This window comes from Notolepis coatsorum (genome assembly GCF_963971535.1).
Source record: "Notolepis coatsorum genome assembly, chromosome: 13".
Lineage (NCBI taxonomy): Eukaryota > Metazoa > Chordata > Actinopteri > Aulopiformes > Paralepididae > Notolepis > Notolepis coatsorum.
In genome coordinates this window covers 53,135,150-53,157,118 of record NC_140177.1, presented here as the reverse complement: position 1 = coordinate 53,157,118, position 21,969 = coordinate 53,135,150, and the positions used below count along the sequence as shown (strand labels likewise).

Sequence of the window (21,969 nt, the reverse complement as noted above, 5' to 3'; positions counted from 1 at the left end):
TCGTCTAGGATCGCATAAGTGTGCAGTGACTTGCTCCCGTTAGTAATGACGATTGGTACCACCTTAAGGTACACCTTCCCTCCTTGTTTGGAGTTGGAGAGCGAGGCACCATCCTTTGGTGTGATGAGGTAGGCACGGGGACCCGGCTTGGCGATGGCGTGGAGAACTCTGAGGTGGACCTCCTGGCACTCACTGCATGGTTTCCTCAAGGTGCAGGCATCTTGCTCATGGCTGGTACGACCGCAATTACGACAACGTTTGCCATTTGCTATCCACTTCTCAACCTTTCCCGGCGAGCATTGGACAATGTCTGGACACTGCGATAGGTAGTGCTCGGCACTCCTACAGAAGAGACACATCCTCTTGAACTTCTGCTTCTTGGCTTCTGATTGAGATGTCTCAGCAGGCTGGTGGCTGTCTTGTTTAGGCTTGGCGGAGCCATAATAAACAGAGAAAGGCTGGTTGCAAGGTCTGGGTGGGGGAACTTGCTTGTCTCTGTTAGAGAACTGTGTCCCTTCCATCCGATGGCGCTGTGCCATTCTCTCTGACAGTCTTTGAGCTTCAGCCTTTACCCTGAGCCAGTCGGCGAGGTCTCGAAGGTCGTACGGGTTTAGGCTGGTCGTGTCGAGGCGACCTCGAGCCTGTAGGTGCTCCACAAAGCCATCTCTCACTTGCGTAGGGAGTTTACACAGGAGCCGGTCCACATGGCCGGTCGACCTGACTTCCATCCCGTTAGGTCCTTCCAGTGATGTGAGCATTCCCACTAGCAAGTCGACGCTAAGGGCGAAGCTCTGGAAGGCTTTGGTATCTCCTGCTTTGAGATCAGGAGCGTTCAGTAGTGCGGCAATCTCGCTTTGTGCAAGCTGATATGGCTGTCCGTATTGCCGCTGCAAGGCCTGCATGGCGGCGGTGTAGGGTTGCGCATAATGCCTGCAGGACTGGGCTATCAGCTTAGCCTCATCTAGAACCAGCTGCTCCATAAGTACACGGTACTTGTAGTGCTCAGAAAGTTCAGTGTGGGCATCGAGTAGGTGGTCCAGCGCCATCTTAAGGTCCGTGAACTCTCTCTCGCTGTCATGGACCAGGTTAGGCAGTTTAGGTACAGGGACTGGCTGCCTGGGAGGCTGGAGAGCGTATGGATCCTGTAGTGCTGTGTACTGGGCCTGACGGACATACTGGACCGGTGGAACTGCTACATGATAATAGGGTGCTGGACCGGGTGTTGGATGCACAAGCTGATAGGCTGGCTGAGTCGATGCAGCAGGCTGAGGCTGATACACTGGTTGTGGATGTTGGCTCAGTTGGTGCAGCAATGGTTGATACATATGCTGAGCAGGGATGGCTTGTGGAGGCTGACATGCTGGTTGTTGATGGCTCTGCTGGTACGGCAGTGCTTGATGCAATTGCTGAGCAGTGTTGATTGGTGGAGGCAGATATGATGATCGTTGATGGTGGCTCAGCTGGTGCGGCAGCGCTTGATACGCTTGCTGAGCAGGGAATACTGGTGGAGGCTGATATGCCCTCGCTGCTGCGACAGCGGTTGTGAATGGTGAAGGCGGCGCTGTCCAGGAGGGTAGTTGATAGGTAGACTGCTGAGGTGCACCTGCTGTATGTTGGCCCACTGGCTGGAGAGCAGCTGCAGTGGGTAACCATCGTGCAGGGTAGAGTGCTGTTGCAGTCTGAGGTTGATAATTAGGCTGTGCAGGCGTAGCTGTAGTATATTGATGCACTTGATATGCAGATCTCATTGGCGTAAGCTCATACCGGGTCTGTGCGGCCGCTGGTGTGCTGCCATGCCTGCTCCTCACCATTGATGACACAGGCTGGTTTGACCGGTAGGTAGGCTGGTAACTTGGTACCGTTGGCATTTGCTGGCCCACGTGACCCACTGCTTGCATCACCTGGAAGTCAGACTGTGGCATGACCAGACTCATCGCGGTGGGGGCTGGGGGCCTCGGAGCAGCCCCGAACAGCGGTGCGGAGGTTACTGTCGGCGGTAGAGACTGAGTCATGTAGGCTTGCTGCCTTTGGCCCGGTGTACAGGTTGTGGCTTGAGACTGTAACGTTGCAGTTGTTGGGCACAGCAGCGGTATTAGTGGCAGCGAGCTCGACCATGGTGAGCGGTTGGGTGGGACGCTCAGACTATGATGTGACAATGGTGGTGGAAGGCGTAGGGGCACGGTAGAGCAAGGTCCTCTTGCGTCAGAGGTGCCACCTGTTAGGCTCCGACTGTGGTGGCTCTGCTCTGATGGGGATGGCGATGTGAGCCCCACACACACTTCCCGCTGGTCAGGCCGGGTGTTAGCATACGGTGATAGGTCCCAGTGTCGCGTCTGATCGACTGCTCCCGGCAATGAGAGGCAGGGAGGGGGCCCGAGCGCAGTGTGGAGCTGGTCACCTGTAGCTGCAAACTCGGTCTGCAGGCTGAGTGACCGCAGCTGCTGTGCGGTGGCACCTTCGCTGTCATCTGGTAGAGACGGTGCAGTATTAGGCATGAGGGACTGTGGTAAACTAACCAGATAGCCTTGCAGGTGTGCTGGAAGCTGTCGCAGCCTTCCTCCTCGTCTTCCATTTTCGTCTGCTGCTGTTCTCTGTGTGTCCATGGCGCCGTCGTGGGTGAAGTTCTCCGGCTCGAAGGACCAATATTGAAGATATAATGCTTGTTTGCAAAGTTTGCTGGAGCCACTTCATCCAGAAGGGCACACCCCGGTCAGAGAGCGGACGCAGACACAGAGAACAGTCCTTTCGTATTTATTAAGGATTCTGTTGTTGAGCGATATGCTTCCATCCAGGTCGTAGGGCTGGATGGAGCGATCAAAGATTGAGTGAGTGGTGTTCTGCAACAGATAAGCAGAACACACAATAATTAACAGAGGTACATGCTTATTAATCATAACCTGAACACACAGCAAAATATGCTATCTAGCATATTAGCATTGGCTGCATGGACCAAACATAATGCGCACAACTGAAAGGATGCTATCTAGCATGTTAGCATCGGCCGCATGGACCAAACATAATGCACACAACTGAAAGGATGCTATCTAGCATATTAGCATTGGCTGCATGGACCAAACATAATGCACACAACTGAAAGGATGCTATCTAGCATATTAGCATTGGCTGCATGGACCAAACATAATGCACACAACTGAAAAAGATGCTATCTAGCATATTAGCATTGGCCGCATGGACCAAACATAATGCACACAACTGAAAAGATGCTATCTAGCATATTAGCATCGGCCGCATGGACCAACATAACAAGTAAATGGCAGAATGCAATGGCATCCAGAACACACAACTGAAGAGATGCTATAGCATTATTGGCATTAGCATAGCTCAATTAGCAGCATGAATTAACACAACGTAGCAAACCAAATCATAGTCACACATGCATGTCACAGCATCTCAACACATAAGGCAGGCTACATATGACATGTATCTATCATTACCATAGGCACTATATTTGTAGGCTATTGGTGACTTACTTAGTTCATGAACGCACTCTTACTGGGAAAGCAGACAGCAATGGAACACATGGGGACAAGATGGCCGCTGTATTTAAACCCATTAGGACCCCTGGGCTGTCCAGAGAGATGCCAGACTATAAATAATAGGACCCCTGGGCTATCAAAGAAGTGCCTGACTGGAAATGACAATACACAGCATAACAAATCATGGGGAATTTACAACAGTGTGTGTGTATGACGTTAGCGCTGACCAGGTCATGGATAATAGATTTTTCAGCCCGCTTCTCTAGCGTGCATAAGTACACATATACTATCGATAATCTAGCGTTTATTTAAAAACGATTCATAAATCAGCCGAAAAATGACAACGTGTTTTGTGTATTCCACTAAAGAGCTATTATCGTAGAATTTCTCTGGAATTACTAGAACTCTCCAAAACTATACTTGTATTCAAAACGGTATAAAACAGAAATGTATCAATGAAAAAACAATCAGTTTTGTACATGTTGACTGCAAGCAAGTCATTGATAAGCGGCGGGTGTATTAGAATAGAATAGAATAGATCTTTATTTGTCATTGTTGGTACAACGAAAATTTGTTAGGAACATCACCACTGGCATACAAACATAAGATATAGCATGTGCAAAATAATAATGTCAATAATAATAGTAATATAGTAATAAAGTATCAATGTCCCAATGTCCTCAATATATAACATACCATCATTGTCCCAAGTGCATTTAGTGCTAGTGCAAATAAATTAATAAATATAAATATTTCAGTCCAGTGAGTTAATGGAAGGAGGGGGGGGGGGGGGGGGGGCGTTGACTTGCAAACGATGAAATATTGTATAGTGCAGCAATGCAAGTCCGGTTCACAGTTATTGTTGTAATGTGGGAGTGGGAGTTATGTCACCGGGGGTGGGATGCGGGGGGGGGCAAAGTTGATGTTCGTCGTTGAGCATCCTGACAGCCCGTGGGTAGAGGCTGTTGGTCAGTCTGCTGGTTCCGGACTGGATGGATCTGTACCTTCGACCAGAGGGCAGCAGTTGAAAGAGATGGTTTGCTGGGTGGTACTGGTCTTGTAAGATGTTATTTATACGCCGTAGGCAGCGGGAGGTAAAGACTGTGGAGATATCTGGGAGGCTAGCTCCAGTGATCCTCCTTGCAGCCTTGACCACTCTGTGGAGGGCCTCCTTCTCTGCCCTGGTGCAGCTAGGAAACCACACCAGTAGTCCGTACGTGAGTACACTCTCTAATGCGCAGTGGTAGAAGTTGGCCATCAGTCCCTGTGGGAGTTTAGCCCATTTAAGCTTCCTAAGATAGAAAAGGCGCTGCTGTGCTTTGCCCACAGCAGAGGCAATGCTGACCCCCCAGGACAGGTCATCAGACATTGTCACGCCCAGAAACTTAAATTTTGAAACCCTCTCCACCTCCTCATTCCCAATGAGGAGTGGAGAGTGGCTGAGGTCACCAGTCCTGTGGAAATCGATGATCATCTCCTTGGTCTTCGTGGGGTTGAGAGCAAGGTTATGACCATCGCACCACTCCACTAGTTGCTCAACCTCCCTCCTGTATGAGGTCTCATCATTCCCTCTGATGAGGCCAAGCACTGTTGTGTCGTCTGCAAATTTTACTATGAGGTTAGATGGAGAGGAGGAACAACAGTCGTTTGTGAAAAGTGTGTAGAGAAGTGGGCTGAGTACACACCCCTGAGAGGCCCTGGTGCTAATGGCCAGGGTGGGGGATGTGTGCTTGCCAATCCTGACATTGTGAGAAAGTCCAAGATCCAGTTGCATAGTGTGGTGTTCAGTCCGAGTTTGTGCAGTTTACTGTGGAGCTTGTTGGGTAGGATAGTGTTGAAAGCTGAACTGAAGGAGTCTACCATATGTGTGCCTGTGCTCTAGATGTTCCAGCAGAGTGTGCAACACAATGGCAATAGCATCCTCTGTTGACCTGTTCTTCCTGTAGGCAAACTGGTTGTGGTCTAATGATGGCGGTATGGAGGCTTTTATATGTTTCATGACCAGTCTCTCAAAGCATTTTGCGACGATGGGGGTGAGTGCCACAGGTCTGTAGTCGTTCAGGCCTGTGACTTTAGGTTTCTTTGGAACCGGGACTATTGTAGCTGCTTTAAGACATGCGGGAACCCAGGATGAGCCCAGAGACAGGTTGAAGATGGTGGTGAGAACTGGGGCTATATGACGTCGCCGTCATATAAGATATAATAATTTAAGATATAGTTTAACACATTCTGTGCCACGCAGTTTGCCCATCTTATACCACTCTCTGCCAGTGCTGTTCGCTCACCTTCTTTGCAGGGCTATAACTTTTTAAATATTATAGCTATATCGACATTACTATGGCCCATTCAACATCGGGTATCTATCGTTCCGGATGTGGGAACGTTATATTTTTCCATTCATACATTGTCGTGTTAGTAGGGGTGGGACGATACATCGATCCAGATCGATATATCGATCTATTATCAATAATCAAATAGGATCGATGCAACGTAAAAAGATAGATTCATATTGCGATACTCTTATTTTGAAAATCCGGCGACGGCGACGTCATATCCGCCCCGCGCCCAGTGAAACTCTGTGTAGCTCTGTACAGTAGAGCGAGAGCAGGGCTTCAGTCGTCTATTTTGCGATCCGATATAAGTCTGTGCAGTTTTTCCCCGCAACAGGTCAAATGCATCTAACATGCTTTGCATCGTCGCCATTCTTTTATGCCCATGTCGCGTGGGCAGACCTAAATTAACGTTACATTAGCTGCTTAAGCTAACTAAGCTAAGAGAGAGAGAAACGGAGAGAGGGGAAGGAGGAGAGGAGGGGCTAGGGCATTGTGTGTGTGTGTGTGTGTGTTTGAAAATACCAGATGAAGTCAGGAGTATTATTATATTGATATTATTTACTGAGGATGGACAGATAATGTTGATATTTAAACATATGATCATCATGCAACATAAAACAATTGTAGGAACGGTTTGGGAGAGGAAGGGGTTTTAGGTTGCGTGTTGTGAGTTCCAAAACATTTTACTTAAAGTTTAAAGCTCAATATATAAAAACGTGGCACTTTACAGTGAACAGGAGGTCTATTTGTATTAAAGGAAAACTCCAACATTTTGGGAAATTAGCTTATTTAACATCTTCCCTGGAGTTAGACAAGAAGATACATACCTTTTTTGTCTCTGTGTGTGCATTTAGCTTAGGGAACAGTCGCTCCGTTAGCATAGCTTAGCTTCATCACTGGAAGTGAGGCAGGACAGTAGCGTGACGTTCCCTACAGGTTTGTTGATATTCTCATTCCTTCAAAGGATCCGAACCGATTGAAGTTTATGGATACCATGACTTAAAATCCTCTTACCTTGACGATTAAAAGGAGAGAGGGGAGGAAGGGAGGCCCACAAGCTGCCGCGGCGGGTCCCCCCCCCCCCCCCCCCCCCCCCAAGTGCTCCCTCTCTCTCCATCTCTCTCTCCCTCTCTCCCTCCAGAGTGTGTGCAGAGGTGTCGGGTTTCGCTCTGGAAGAAGCTCTCTCTCTTTCTCTCTCTCTCTCTCCCTCCGGAGTGTGTGCAGAGGTGTCTGGTTTCGCTCTGGAAGAAGCTCTCTCTCTCTCTCTCTCTCTCTCTCTCTCCCACCCCCCCCTCTCTCTCTCTCTCTCTCTCTCTATCTCTCTCTGTCTACCAGTCGCTGTGTGGGCTGACTGTCACTCAAAGTGCTTATGGGCGGAGCCAGGCCATAACAGCCTGAAATCTTGAAGCTGGAAAATGATGGTTTTGAGTACTTGATTAGAAATATAAAACAATGCATTTTTTTGAAAAAAAACCTTACAGATGTCTTCAATAGACTAACAGGAATTGTGTAAAGTTGCCCAAATAGTGCTAGGAATAGCAGTACATGTCCCCTTTAAATGGGCACATAATATCGTCTCGTATCGATCGCAGGCACCTGAATCGAATCATATCGTATCGTGGCAGACTTTGTGATATCGGCAAATATCGTATCGTTGTCCAAAGAATGTATATCGTATCGTGATGAAACTGGTGATTCCCACCCCTAGTTAGTACCGTCGTGAATATAAGTATGTTTTTGGAGTGTATAGCAGTAATTCGTAGAACGCGAGTTATAGGCCCGACGCATATTACACATAATTGATTGGCGTTTCGTTCCTAATCCTATACACGCTATATTAAAAAATTCAAATGCATATCCTCGGTATACATTATGCTCCATCATGCGTGAAGGAAAGGGGGGGGGGGGGGGTCGTTTATGATTCCTTGATTGTCAGTAACGGCTTTCCTTAGTAAGACATCATACGTTGAGCAGATGGATTGCAATGAAATAAATGGACAATCGAGCTGGAATTAACGTTAGATTCCTCTTACCTGTGGCCTATGCGTCTGGAGGGAAAGAAATTCCAATTATTTGACCTCGATCTGCTAGATCCATTTAGCCGTTTGTATGACGCAATAAACGCCGAAAGCATATTGATTCTTGCGTCTAGAAACCGATCAAATGCACTTGAGTGTTTGTCTTGATCAACATAACAAGATATCTCTGCCGGAGGATTTTTCCCGATGCACAGAGCGCCACATCCGGTTTAGAGTGGAGTGCAACTCGCCCGAAATCCACCAGGTGGCGGTATTGAGGCGTTGAAATATCAGACAGGGTCCAGCTGGCTCCCGGAGCCTTCCTGGATGAATTATAAATGCCAATAGCGAATAAAGGAAATAAACGATCATAAAAACTAGTAAACTTGTTGTTGCCATTATTAGATTGGCGGGCAATAACGAGTAAACTAGTTTTTGGCGCAGGATGTGTTAAGCGTTCGCAAATATCCCCGTCCTCCCATTGATTAAAGCGGTGGCAATCTAGATCAAAACTGCTCTCAAAGAGCACCTACGGGTGGCTGCAATTAGAAACTGGCCCCGGTAAATGTCCAAACCCCCCCACTCACCCAACCCCCTTCAATGTACAGTTTCTTCCCCTTCAAATTAGGGCTGGGTGGGGCGGCTAGGTGGTGTAGTGGGCAAGGCGCTCGCCACAAATGCAGGAGACGCTGGATTCGAGCCCAGCTCTCCGCATTGCTATCAGCTTGGCTGGTCGTTCATACTAACACAATTGGCAGTGTTAGGGGTGGGAAAGCTGATGGGTGGGGATCGGACGTTGTGGACAGCGACTCCTACAGGTCGGTTGGTGCGCCTGCGCAGCAGAATCAGGAAGCGACAGGGGTGGCGTGTCCCTCCCACGCAGACCCCCGCTGCTGAGAGATTGCGCTGTGCAGGTGAAAAGATGCGACGGCTGCTTCCTCGAGTACCGGAGGGGACACGTGATGTAAGGCTTCGTCCACATTGCAGCCGGCTTGTGGGAGGCATGGCCTAACAGCGTTCGAGACAGGGGAGGGTAGAATTGGACGATACGAAATTTGGATGGGAGAAAAATAGAAAATGGGAGAAAAAAGTAGATAAAAGAAAATTAGGGCTGGGCAAATAATCGATTTTATCGATTAATTCAAATGAATGATTTAGGATGATTAAAAAAAAATTGTTTTAAGTCACCTTTTATTTAATTTTTTTTTAATCTTTTGTGAAAGTTAGATTTGCACTTTATTAATCCCAATAGGGAAATTCATTCTTGTTTGATGATCAAGAGGCACCTTTTATTTGTTTTAAGAAGTTTGGTGAAAAAGCTAGTTATTGCACTATTAATCCCAATAGGGACATTCATCTTTGTTTGATCAAGATATATATATATATATATATATATATATATAATATTTCTTTTTTTTAAGTGAAGATTGGTGAAAGTTAGGTTTGCACCAATAGGGAAATTCATCTTGGTTTGATACGTTTTGTGTCAAATAAAAACAAAGCTAATTTGAATGATTTCCTTGGCGTTTCTAGTTTTTAAGAGAGAAAAAATCAATTAAAATCGTAAATCGGATGTGGTTTGAAAAGATTTAATTTTTAGGCCATTATTGCCCAGCCCTACTTCAAATGTATATATATTTTTTTTATGATCTATTTTTATTAAACAGTACTGTATATTTGTATGTCTTGTATGTCATAAATGTCTTGATGAAACAGTACTGTATATTTGTATGTCATAAATGTCTTGATGAATTGAAAATGGAGGACCCTGTTGTAAACAAGACGAAAGTCTTTTTCTGGCCTGCATCCTCTTAGCAGTTGTCTGTATTGAGCCGTACTGTATTGTACCCATTCTGCAATCTGTTAATCAATCAATTGATCAATCAATGTAGGTTCGGTTGTAACATTCAGCAGTTACGGGAATTGTCCTCAACCTTGTTAGTATTCACCTCCACTCTCCATTCCTGCTCTGCTAGACAGACAGGCAGGCTGGGGACTAGGAGCAGGAGCATAACCATAGGAAGGTCATAACACAGTGAGGGAGGGAAGGGAGGGGGAGTCCAGACTGGCCCACATTCACTACTGACCAGCAAGGTCACGCAAAGACGGTAAAAAAAATCTATTCTCCAGTGACACGGTATGTCTTTGAATGACAAAAATAATCACACAGCTAGAGGCTAGCCTGTCACTCTGTGAGATGGAAAACGCTGGTAAATGGAGAGTGATGGTATTTTGTGCAACATTGGGTGGTCGCTTTTTTATTTTTAATAAGTACTTTTATTCGCGGTGTGTGCTGCTGCTGCATGTTGTTGCCGTTATCGTGGCCGTTGCTTGATTGATTGATTGATTGAAAAGTTTATTAACAGATTGCAGAATGGGTACAGTACAGTACAGCTCAATACATACAATTGTTAAGGGAATGCAGACCAGAGAAAGACTTTCGTCTTGTTTACATCAGGGTCCCCCATATTCAATTCATCATAACATATATGACACACATGACATACAGATAGACAGTACTGCTACATCTATACATTTATGACATACCATATTTGCAAATACAGTACTGTTTGTGATACAAAAAGTGTCCAGAAAAAGAGTGTATATACATTTGATGTAGAAACTGTACATTGGAGGAGGTGCTCATGAGCTCATCACACATGTACAGCACACTGCGACAGCAGCTCACTCCAGGTCTCCATGTGCACTGTGCAATGCTGAGCAGCCCCTGCAGTGAGCGCGCTGTCAGCATTTCCTCTCTTCACTTACCAGTCCAACCCCGCCCCCCTGGTCAAGATAACTGGAGCGCATCAGAGATATATGGCCGCATTTGTCATTCATTGTGGTGTGCTAATAAACATCCAGCAGGTATCCTTAACGGGGCTATTCATTACTCCAGTTCAGCTCATGAGGGAGAACTCTACGGCAGGCTTGCATTAGCTGACTCATATAATGAAGTCTCCCTTGAGTATTATAGATCTTAAGCTGTAGAAGCAGAGTATTCATATAACTTGCGTCTGTCTGTAGCTGAATGTGACTCGCTGTAGAAACCTGACGGGTCACAGTGTGTCTGTAGCTGAATGTGACTTTCACTGTAGCACCATGCTTGAACCTTAACCTGCCATGCTGGACTAAAGAGTAACCTGTATCCTGAGTCTTACTACACCTCTACATACATACAAAATACTACGTACGTACTACATAACACATATATCTATTTACCAAACATGAATTTAAACCAACCAACCGCCAAACAAAACCTGAAACAAATGCAGATATGTGCAGTCAAAACAAACCTAAAATGGAGATATGGCTTGACACTTTAACATGCCACGAGGGCCGACGCCATCTTTACCAATTATTCACTAACTCACACTTGACCCAAAGGTATACAGCGAACTCTTAATATTTTGCATGCATAAACAACCATGCAACATTTCGGTGTGCCATAATGTTTTAATTGGAACACAGCATGCAGGCAGTTGTTTTAGAAGACAATGGAGACCGAGTTAGCTATATTAATTACTGAACATCATGCAATTAACTAAACTAAACTATTAAAAGATGCTCTAGCATGTTCACGCAATTTGCATCTACAAATTGCATATCCGAACAGATTAAATGGCCACAGATAACCGCAAATTGGCAAATTTACATATATATTTACTCACTAGAAAGAAAGTTCCTCCAGCTGCTGACTGCATCTCATGAGGCACGACATGTGGTCAGGTATCAAATATATCAACACAACAGTCGTTTCCTGTTGCTTGCTGCAGAAATATTATTTTCACATGTGCCGTTATTTCTCACTTCTCAGAGCTGAGCTAATTCTCTAAACGAATTCATTAATATAATTGCCTCATCCAGTGCTGCACATAAACATGCAGGTTGCATGTTCTCATGCACACATCATCACACTAATGTTACTGCATCAGACAGTAATGTTGAAACATAGAAATGAGTGGAAAATATATTTTTTTTAAGATAAGATATTCCTTTATTGAATTCTACCACTGAACAGCAATACTCTGTATTTACTTGATTCTTTTAAGTTGTACTTAAGGTATGCTTTTACATTATACTTACTTAATACGTGAATAGTTCCAAGGCAATCAAAAACGATGAGTTTAATTTAATCAAAACATAAGAACAAGTCACACAAACTCAACATATGTAAGTTAGGTGAACTTCCATATAATATTGAGTATATCCTACTCAAACTAATTGATTATTTTGAACATGCGGTTTACAGTCTGTATCTACTTAATTATCTTAAGTTGTACTTAAGTTATGCTTTTACATTATACTTACTTAATAAGTGAATAGTTCCAAGTCAATCAGAAACTATGAGTTTTATTTACTCAAAACATAAGAACACGTCACACGAACTCAAGACATTCAAGTTAGTAGAACTTTCATAGAATATTGAGTATAGTACAGATCCAAGCCATTACTTTCACTGAACATTACAGACTTAGAATGTTAGCTTGGGTGTTGATTGATTGATTGAAAACTGTATTAACAGAGTGGGTACAATACAGTACAGGGTTAGAAATAAACTTTTTTTTCTGGGCTTTTTTTGCTCCCCATAATTGATTTTCGGGGGCTTTTTTTTTGTATTTCAGGGGCACTGAAATATTTCTCCTTTTATCCTTGACTGTGGTCCACTGCTTTGGTTTAGCTCCTAGGTTGTGCCAAGGACCGTCTTTTGGGTGGTTCTGTAGCTAGCCTAGGCCAGGTCTCAATCATGGTATCGTTGGCTATATTTGTAGTAGCTTCAAAAATAGAGTCAATGAGTCGCTCATCCTGTTGGATTTGGTGCAGGATAGAAACTCAAGCCTCCAGCTCTACAATCCTCTTACTCTTCCTCAGGCAGCTAGCACATTCTGTGGGAGCGCCGAGTCCCGGCATCTTCCCTTATTTCTTGTCTTTTCAGGTTAGGCTAAACTGAAGCTAAGCTAGGTACTTAGCTGGTGAATGAATGAATGAATGAAAACTTTATTTAACAGATTGCAGAATGGGTACAATACAGTACGGCTCAATACATACAATTGTTAAGGGGATGCAGACCTGAGAAAGACGTTTGTCTTGTTTCCATCAGGGTCCCCCATTTTCAATTCATATAGATGGTGATGGTGGGTCTTGTTTTCTTTCAGCCGGGGTCTTTATGAAGTATTCTCGCCTTTCATAAATATCCTCGCCTTCAGCAGTGCCCGACATAGTCCTTTGTGTGTAGCTGATAAGACGGAGACTTCTTCATCTCGCTGGTCCTCCCACGGAGAGATCTCGCTACTCGTCCTTTCGGCGAAGTACTGCGGTCATAAATCTAAATAAATAAATTCACAGTTCTGGTGAAGTACCATAGGAACTGGGAGTTAACGTACAGAGTATTTAGAGTTGAAAGGGCTATAATAAATCATTAAGGTAGCGATAGGCAGAAAAACACGGAGCGACAGTAAAAAGCAGCTTTTTTAACTGCTTTAACACAACATTATGCATACTTTTGACAATAAATAAAATCAGAATTTGTTCTTACTTGCTTGCCTGGGTAAATAAAGGTTATAGAAATGTAAAATAAAAAAAATTCGATATCACATTTTAATGCCAATATCGGACATCCCTAAATAGAACTCATCAGTTTTAATACTATAATATTAGTGTAGCCTAATCTTTATCTGCAACTGTGAAGAAAAACCCATTGGTTTAAACAGATACTTAAATTTTTTCGAATGTTGATTTAAAATTCGAATGCCAACGTAACGAACGAAGGTCCGAACGTTCGAACGTTTGGGCTCAGCCCTAATACGCACATGCATACGCACACGCACGTGATAAATGACTAACATCAACTGATATTGACCAAATGGAGAAACACCTCTCTGGGCATTGAGGGCTGGAGCCCATGCCCTCTCTCCAACTCTCAGGTCTCCATATAGGCAATAGCAAACTTAATTACTTGGCCAACCTATAAACACGGTTCAGAAGGTCAGTAAAATGTAGTTGTGTTCTGCTAAAAGTAATGACTTTCTACCAGCTTTGATACCGTGGTCTTAAGATGGTTAGCTGTGTCTGCGTGGTCTGCAAGTGTTGCACATGGTAATTGTTGTTGTTGAGTCTGCATTGGCTGCATCATCCGTAAAAACTGTGTCCCTCCTTCTTTCTCCTCTTCTCAGTCACAGCGATACTGCGGAAGCTGAAGCAGCAGTCAAGAGAGAGTGTGGAAGACAAGAGACCAAAACTACTGAATGCTCTTAAAGAGGTGAGCAAGGATGCTACTGGCTCACCTCACCTGAGCTCCTTCCCTCTGACCAACTACCTGTACCACCATTTCCTGTCTCCTCTTGAGTGAAACCAAAGCAGACCAATCTCACTTAAAATATGTAAATAAAGTACTAACCGACCATGAAAAGGGTCCATATTGTACGTTTATGTTATAGCCATAAGTAATATATTGACATTTACGAAAATGTACAATGTGGACGTATTTCAAATAAGTACATATATAAAAAACGTTTAACGTTTTCAGAAAACATTTGAACTCCCCTGCTGGGAGCAAACCTGGGGCGCTCGCATGGGAGGCAAGTGCTTTTATCTCAAGACTACAGAGACACACTTTTCTGATAGTCTCACCCCAACCCTAACCTTAACCACTCTTATTACCTTAAACTAACCATAACCGTCAAACCCTAACCGTAACACTCTAACCTTAACCACACTGTTACATTAATTCTAACTTTACATCTTAATCATAACCGTTAAACGTTCCTGTGGTCAATTAGTACTTTATTTACGTTTTCTCAAACAAAACTTGTTTTGCACTGGATCTTCTGGCTCGGAAAACATTCAGAATGTTCAGAACATATTCTAGCTTGTAATATTTACCTAGAATTCTATGGTACAGAAAGCCACATTTGGTCAAAACCTCTACATTTCCCATTGTGCTGAATGGAGGTGGGGGAAGTGGTAAGAGTGACAGCCTTGCGTAACCCATGTGACACTGTAGTTGTGAGAGTGACTTGATTCATCTCCCCTTTCAACAGTCTCTGGTGTAACCTTTTTTAGGCTCTGATTTGCATAAATGACTCAAGCCTCTATTCAGAATAATCTATGCTGGAGAGAATGCATACATTTATTCGTCCATATGCAAAGTAACCACTGAATAATAAAACATGAAATGCTTCTGGCAGGGTTGGGAATGAGTAACAATTGCAGCACTAGCTCTGCTAGCTTGTTGAATAACGTTCATCTATTTAATTACAACACATTACTTATTTCTCCATGTGTTGCATGCACGTTGATTTATGACAACTGATGTTTGTCTGTATTTTTGCCCATAGCTTGGTGACTTTTACCTGGAACTGCATTGGGATTTTCAGAGTTGGGGTGAGTTTGGGACCATGGCGTTGTGCAAAGAGCTATATACCGTACTTTTCGCACTATAAGCCGCACCTGAATATAAGCCGCAGCAGCTAAATTGAATGATGTGTACATATATAAGCCGCACTGGACTATAAGCCGCAGGTGTTTTCATGTTTAATTACCATATGTAATTAGCATTGGGACACAATACTGTCGGACAAATACCAAGAATTAACTCATTTACAAGTTGTATTAAGTTTAGCAAATAAGGGAACAGATGAATAACATTTCAATGCAGTCAAAAAAGCAATATTTAGATTTTTACATTTTCGGGTTTGGTCACGTCGAGTCACATATAAGCCGCACCGTTATAAGCCGCAGGGTCGAAAAATGGGGGGAAAAGGTGCGGCTTATAGTCCGAAAAGTACGGTAAATACAATGTCATATTAACAATCATAATTGTTATTATTCTATTCTATAATGAATTACTACAAATAGTAGTAATAGTGATAAAAAAAACAGGAGTTGTGGATACTTTTGCTACGGTTCTTTTTCTCCAAACCTGTGAGTGAAAGTGAATCTGCAACATATTCGCCTCCGGGCCATAAATCTGCTTCCTGCTGTCCATGCAGAACTTTGTACCCTGTTCACGTTTTCACAGCCTTTGTTCGTCAACCTCGGCTGAAATGTAATCTGACTTCCTTTTGTATCGCAGTGCCTTTGTTGTCTCGGATGCTGCCGTCTGATGCTTGTAAGATCTACAAGCAGGGGATCAACATCAGGTGAGGTTACCTGTCAGTGAAGGCTTCCTTTGTGCTGTACTTCATTAGAGAGATCCTGTCATTTCCATCCCGCACTTCCACATCTCAGATATGTTGTCAGGACAACATGAACCTTTTACTGAACTCTGTTTCACTATCACTCTCCTGCTGTTCTCTCTCTCTGTCTCTCTCTCCCTCTCTGTATCTCTATCTCTCTCTGTCTCTCCCTCTCTGTATCTCTATCTATCTCTCTGTATCTCTCTCTCTCTCTCTAGACTTGACACCACCCTGATAGACTTCACTGACATGAAGTGTCAGCGTGGCGACCTCAGCTTCATCTTCAATGGAGATGCTGCTCCCTCCCAGTCCTTTGTGGTCCTGGACAACGAGGCAAAGGTGTACCAGAGAATACACCACGAGGTGAGTGAGGCACTTTACGCACAAAATGTTGCTGTGTTTGTGCAGTTCAGAGCTAGAGTGCTGGGCAGTCCGATCTTTTTACTGGATAGTTAATTTTGAGTCAATTTGTCTAAAGACCAAAATATCCATGGTGAATAAAGAGATTGTATTCTGGGCTTTCTGATTGGAAGTCATGAGTGGGAGAGGTTTGATACTATTTTACCAGTGCACACCATTGGTGAATTGGATTAGAGCTGTAATGTCCCTGTATGTGGGAGCCACTTCGAGAGTCAAGACAGTAGCTGGAACACCGGAGGACTTTGGCATTGGAGTAGGTGTGCACCAGGGTTCTGATCTTAGCCCACTGCTCTTCATTACTATAATGGAGGAAGCAACAAGAGATTCACGAGGAGAAGGACTGTGGCTTTATGCTGATGATCTAGTGCTGACGGCAGATTCAGAGGAGGAAGTGAAGAGTGTTTGTTGAGTGGAGGGATGGAATGAAGACGAGGGGGAATGAAGATAAATATCGACAAGACAAAGGTGATGATAACACGGAGTGAAGGAGAGCGAATTCAGTCAGGAAGATACCCATGTGGAGTTTGTGGAAGAGGAGTGGGAGTAAACTGTGCAGTGTAGAGAATGTGACAAATGGTGTCACCAAAGATGTTCAGGTTTGGAAAATCTGAGGGGAGTGAGGGATCTCACATGCTTCACGTGTGAGAGGGAAGAGGAGGAGGTGGTTGGAGATGGTGGTCTAGTGGTGGGAGGGGAGGTGCTGGAGGAGGTGAAGCAGTTTTGCTATCTGGGAGATGTGATGGACTGTGAGGCGGGAGTGGAAAGGACGGTGAGGGCGAGAGTGGAGGAAGTGGTGGGAAATTAGTAGGCTACTGGTGAATCGAAACATAGTGGTAAAGATCAGAGGAGGGATATATACAGTGGGGAGAACAAGTATTTGATACACTGCCGATTTTGCAGGTTTGCCCACTTACAAAGCATGTAGAGGTCTGTAATTTTTATCATAGGTACACTTCAACTGTGAGAGATGGAATAAAAAAGAAATCCAGAAAAGTAATTAATTTGCATTTTATTGCATGAAATAAGTATTTGATCACCTACCAAGTACCAACCAGTAAGAATTCCGGCTCTCACAGACCTGTTCGTTTTTATTTAAGAAGCCCTCCTATTCTCCACTCATTACCTGTATTAACTGCACTTGTTTGAACTCGTTACCTGTATAAAATACACCTCTCCACACACTCACACACTCAATCAATCAGACTCCAACCTCTCCACAATGGGCAAGACCAAAGAGCTGTCTAAGGACATCGGGGACAAAATTGTAGACCTGCACAAGGCTGGGATGGGCTACAGGACAATAGGCAAGCAGCTTGGTGAGAAGGCAACAACTGTTGGCGCAATTATTAGAAAATGGAAGAAGTTCAAGATGACGGTCATCTCCCTCGGTCTGGGCCTCCATGCAAGATCTCACCTCGTGGGGCATCGATGATCATGAGAAAGGTGAGGGATCAGCCCAGAACTACACAGCAGGACCTGGTCAATGACCTGAAAAGAGCTGGGACCACAGTCTTAAAGAAAACCATTAGTACCACACTACGCTGCCATGGATTCAAATCCTGCAGCGCACGCAAGGTCCCCCTGCTCAAGCCAGCGCATGTCCAGGCCTGTCTGAGGTTTTCCAATGACCATCTGGATGATCCAGAGGAGGAATGGGAGAAGGTCATGTGGTCTGATTTGACCAAAATGGAGCTTTTTTGGTATAAACTCCACCCGCCGTGTTTGGAGGAAGAAGAAGGATGAGTACAACCCCAAGAACACCATCCCATAACCTTGCTCTCAACCCCACGAAGACCAAGGAAGATGATCATCGATTTCCGCAGGACTGGTGACCTTGGCCACTCTCCACTCCTCATTGGAAATGAGGAGGTGGAGAGTGTTTCAAAATTTAAGTTTCTGGGTGTGACGATGTCTGATGACCTGTCCTGGGGGATCAGCATTGCCTCTGCTGTGGGGAAAGCACAGCAGCGCCTTTTCTATCTGAGGAAGCTTAAATGGGCTAAACTCCCACAGGGACTGATGGCCAACTTCTACCACTGCGCATTAGAGAGTGTACTCACGTACGGACTACTGGTGTGGTTTTCTAGCTGCACCAGGGCAGAGAAGGAGGCCCTCCACAGAGTGGTCAAGGCTGCAAGGAGGATCACTGGAGCTAGCCTCCCAGATATCTCCACAGTCTTCACCTCTACGTCGTGTAAATAACATCTTACAAGACCAGTACCACCCAGCACACCATCTTTTTCAACTGCTGCCCTCTGGTCGAAGGTATAGATCCATCCAGTCCGGAACTAGCAGACTGACCAACAGCCTCTATCCACGGGCTGTCAGGCTGCTCAACGATCAACATCAACTTGCCCCCCGCATCCCACTCCCCCCGCACCACCCGTCCCCAACCCCCAGTGACATAACTCCCACTTCCACATTACAACAATAACTGTGAACCGGACTTGCATTGCTGCACTATACACTATTTCATCCATTGCAAGTCAACGCCCCCCCCCCTTCCATTAACTCACTGGACTACACTGAAATATTTACATTTATTTATTTGCACTAGCACTAAATGCACTTGGGACAATGATGGTATGCTATTATTATTGAGGACATTGGGACATTGATACTTTATTATTATATTACTATTATTATTGACATTATTATTTTGCACATGCTATATTTTATGTTTGTATGCCAGTGGTGATGTTCCTAACTAAATTTCGTTGTACCAACAATGACAAATAAAGATCTATTCTTCTATTCTTCAAACGTGAAGCATGGAGGTGGAAACATAATTCTTTGGGGATACTTTTCTGCAAAGGGGACAGGACGAATGCACCGTATTGAGGGGAGGATGGATGGGGCCATGTATCGCAAGATCTTGGCTAACAACCTCCTTCCCTCAATAAGAGCATTGAAGATGGGTCGTGGCTGGGTCTTCCAGCATGACAATGACCCAAAACACACAGCCAGGGCAACTAAGGAATGGCTCCGTAAGAAGCATCTCGCGGTCCTGGAGTGGCCTAGCCAGTCTCCAGACCTGAACCCAATAGGAAATCTTTGGAGGGAGCTGAAAGTCTGTGTTGCCCAGCGACAGCCCCGAAACCTGAAGGATCTGGAGAAGATCTGTATGGAGGAGTGCGCCAAAATCCCTGCTGCAGTGTGTGCAAACCTGGTCAAGAACTACAGGAAACGTCTGATCTCTGTAATTGCAAACAAAGGTTTCTTTACCAAGTATTAAGTTCTGTTTTTCTGATGTATCAAATACTGATTTCATGCAATAAAATGCAAATTAATTACTGAAAAATCATACAATGAGATTTTCTGGTTTTTGTTTTCGATTCCATCTCTCACAGTTGAAGTGTACCTATGATACAAATTACAGACCTCTACATGCTTTGTAAGTGGGCAAACCTGCAACATCGGCTGTGTATCAAATACTTGTTCTCCCCACTGTATAGAATCAAGAATCAAGAGGTTTATTTGTCACATACATACCAGGGCATACAGTGAAATGTGGGTGGTCTTGCCCGCATTGATTGTGCAAAATACAATAATAAAATGGAATAAAATAGACATAGAAAAAATTAAATAGATAAGACACAAGATATGCATGGTAAAAAAAAAGACATGCTAGGTTCCTGAGAAACTGGTTCTTATATACACTACTATTCAATTTACAATGTTAACTCTTAATGTATCTAAACTATACAGTACCTTCTTCTTTTAAAGTGTTTCTAAAGATTCTATTTTTTAAAGTGACATTTTGTTTAAAGTGATTTTTTTAGCGGTTGCCGCATGGGTGGTGTGTGTGTGTCTGTATGTGCTCATGTGTATTTGTGAGTGGAGAGTGTTCAGTGTTCTGATGGCCTGGGGGAAGAAGCTGAGTCGGAGTCTCTCTGTTCTTGCAGCATGTGACCGTAGGCGCTTGCCTGACCGCAGCAGCTTAAACAGGCTGTTGTTGGGGTGGTGAGGGTTTTTCATAATTCTGCAGGCTCTGGATTTGCACCTCCTGTTTAGGGCTGCACGATTTTTGGAAATAATCTAATTGCAATTTTTCTGACAGATATTGCGATTGCGATAAAAATATATATTTTTTAAGCAGCCCCACAGAGGTTTATTGTAAAATGAGGCTTGCATCTGGCATACGCGGTGGGTCTTTTCAGGACACAGAGCCTGAAAATGTTTCTTTTTACCTGGAAATCGATACCGGTACCCAACGGTACTTTACTCTCCCTCTCTGAAGTCTAAACTTCACAACACACAATCTAAAACCCCTTACCTCCCTCTCCAAAACCGATCTTGTATCTCAATGGGACTTCCGGGTTAAATAAATAAATAAAAAAAATACTAAAAAAATAAGAAAAAATTGCGATTTCTTTTTTTTGTGATTTGATAATTGCATCATTCCAAATCGCGATTTCGATTTAAAATCGATTAATCGTGCAGCCCTAAGTCCTGCAGGGGTGGTAGTGCAATACCCGTAGTAGGGCTGTCTTAAATACTTCGAAGCTTCGAAGCTTCGTTCGATGGGCATGGGATTCGAATATGAAAATAAAATTCGATTATTAAAAAAAGAAATTCAAAACAATTCTTTGTTCGCAAATTTCACACCACATATCAGGCATATAGCTAAGCCTGCATCGTTAGTCGTGAAAGCAAATTAATCTGTCCACGCTGAATTAAACCCTCTATTTTCCTCAGACTTTCCTTTTTTTTGATTTATCCATGGTTAGCTTACTGGGGGGTCGGAAACGCAAGATTACCCACTTGCAGACGGCAGGGAGAGGTGTGGGGTGTGACGTACTGTATATTTTAGTTGATGAAATATTTTAGTTTACTAAATATTTTAGTTGATGAAATATCTTTTCATTTCAGTGTCACAGTATGACATCGATCTCCAAAAAAAAGAGAGAAAAAAAGAAAATTGTTTATATATATATTTTTTTCTGGGTCAGGGAGCCGCAGCTGATTGGCTAAAGAGCCGCATGCGGCTCCGGAGCCGCAGGTTGCCGACCCCTGGTGTAGACCATGTCAGGTCCTCTGTGATGTGGACTCCCAGGTACTTGAAATTGCTCACCCTGTCCACGATAGCCCCGTTTATCCACAACGGCATGTGTGTCCCCTGCTGTATTCTCCTAAAATCCACGATCAGCTCTTTGGTTTTACCAATGTTCAGGAGTAGGCTGTTGTCCCGGCACCAGCGTGCCAGTTCATCAACCTCTTCCCGATAGGCCTTCTCGTCATTGTTAGAGATCAGCCCCACCACCACCGTGTCGTCCGCAAACTTCACTATGGAATTGGATGTGTGTACAGTGAGTACAGCAGGGGGCTCAGAACGCAGCCCTGGGGGGACCCGATACTCAGGGTGATTTTGCTGGAGGTATGACCCCCCACCCTGACCGCCTGGGGCCTGTCACTTAGAAAGTCCAGGATCCAGGCACTCATGGCGGAGCTCAGACCCAGATCGATCAGCTTGTCAACCAGTCTGGTGGGGACTATGGTGTTGAAAGCTGAACTATAGTCAATG

At 44.3% G+C, this 21,969-nt stretch overlaps 1 protein-coding gene across 1 annotated transcript in view; it reads left to right on the top strand.

Annotated features, from left to right (window-relative positions):
• LOC311239586 (ankyrin repeat domain-containing protein 13C-like) overlaps positions 1-21,969 on the top strand; it is a 68,372-nt gene that overhangs the window by 15,676 nt on the left and 30,727 nt on the right. The window contains exons 4-7 of the mRNA XM_084327953.1: positions 14,022-14,107; positions 15,186-15,231; positions 15,923-15,989; positions 16,244-16,388. Of these exons, the coding sequence (XP_084184079.1) occupies positions 14,022-14,107; positions 15,186-15,231; positions 15,923-15,989; positions 16,244-16,388 (344 nt within the window). The remainder of the gene's footprint in view (positions 1-14,021; positions 14,108-15,185; positions 15,232-15,922; positions 15,990-16,243; positions 16,389-21,969) is intronic.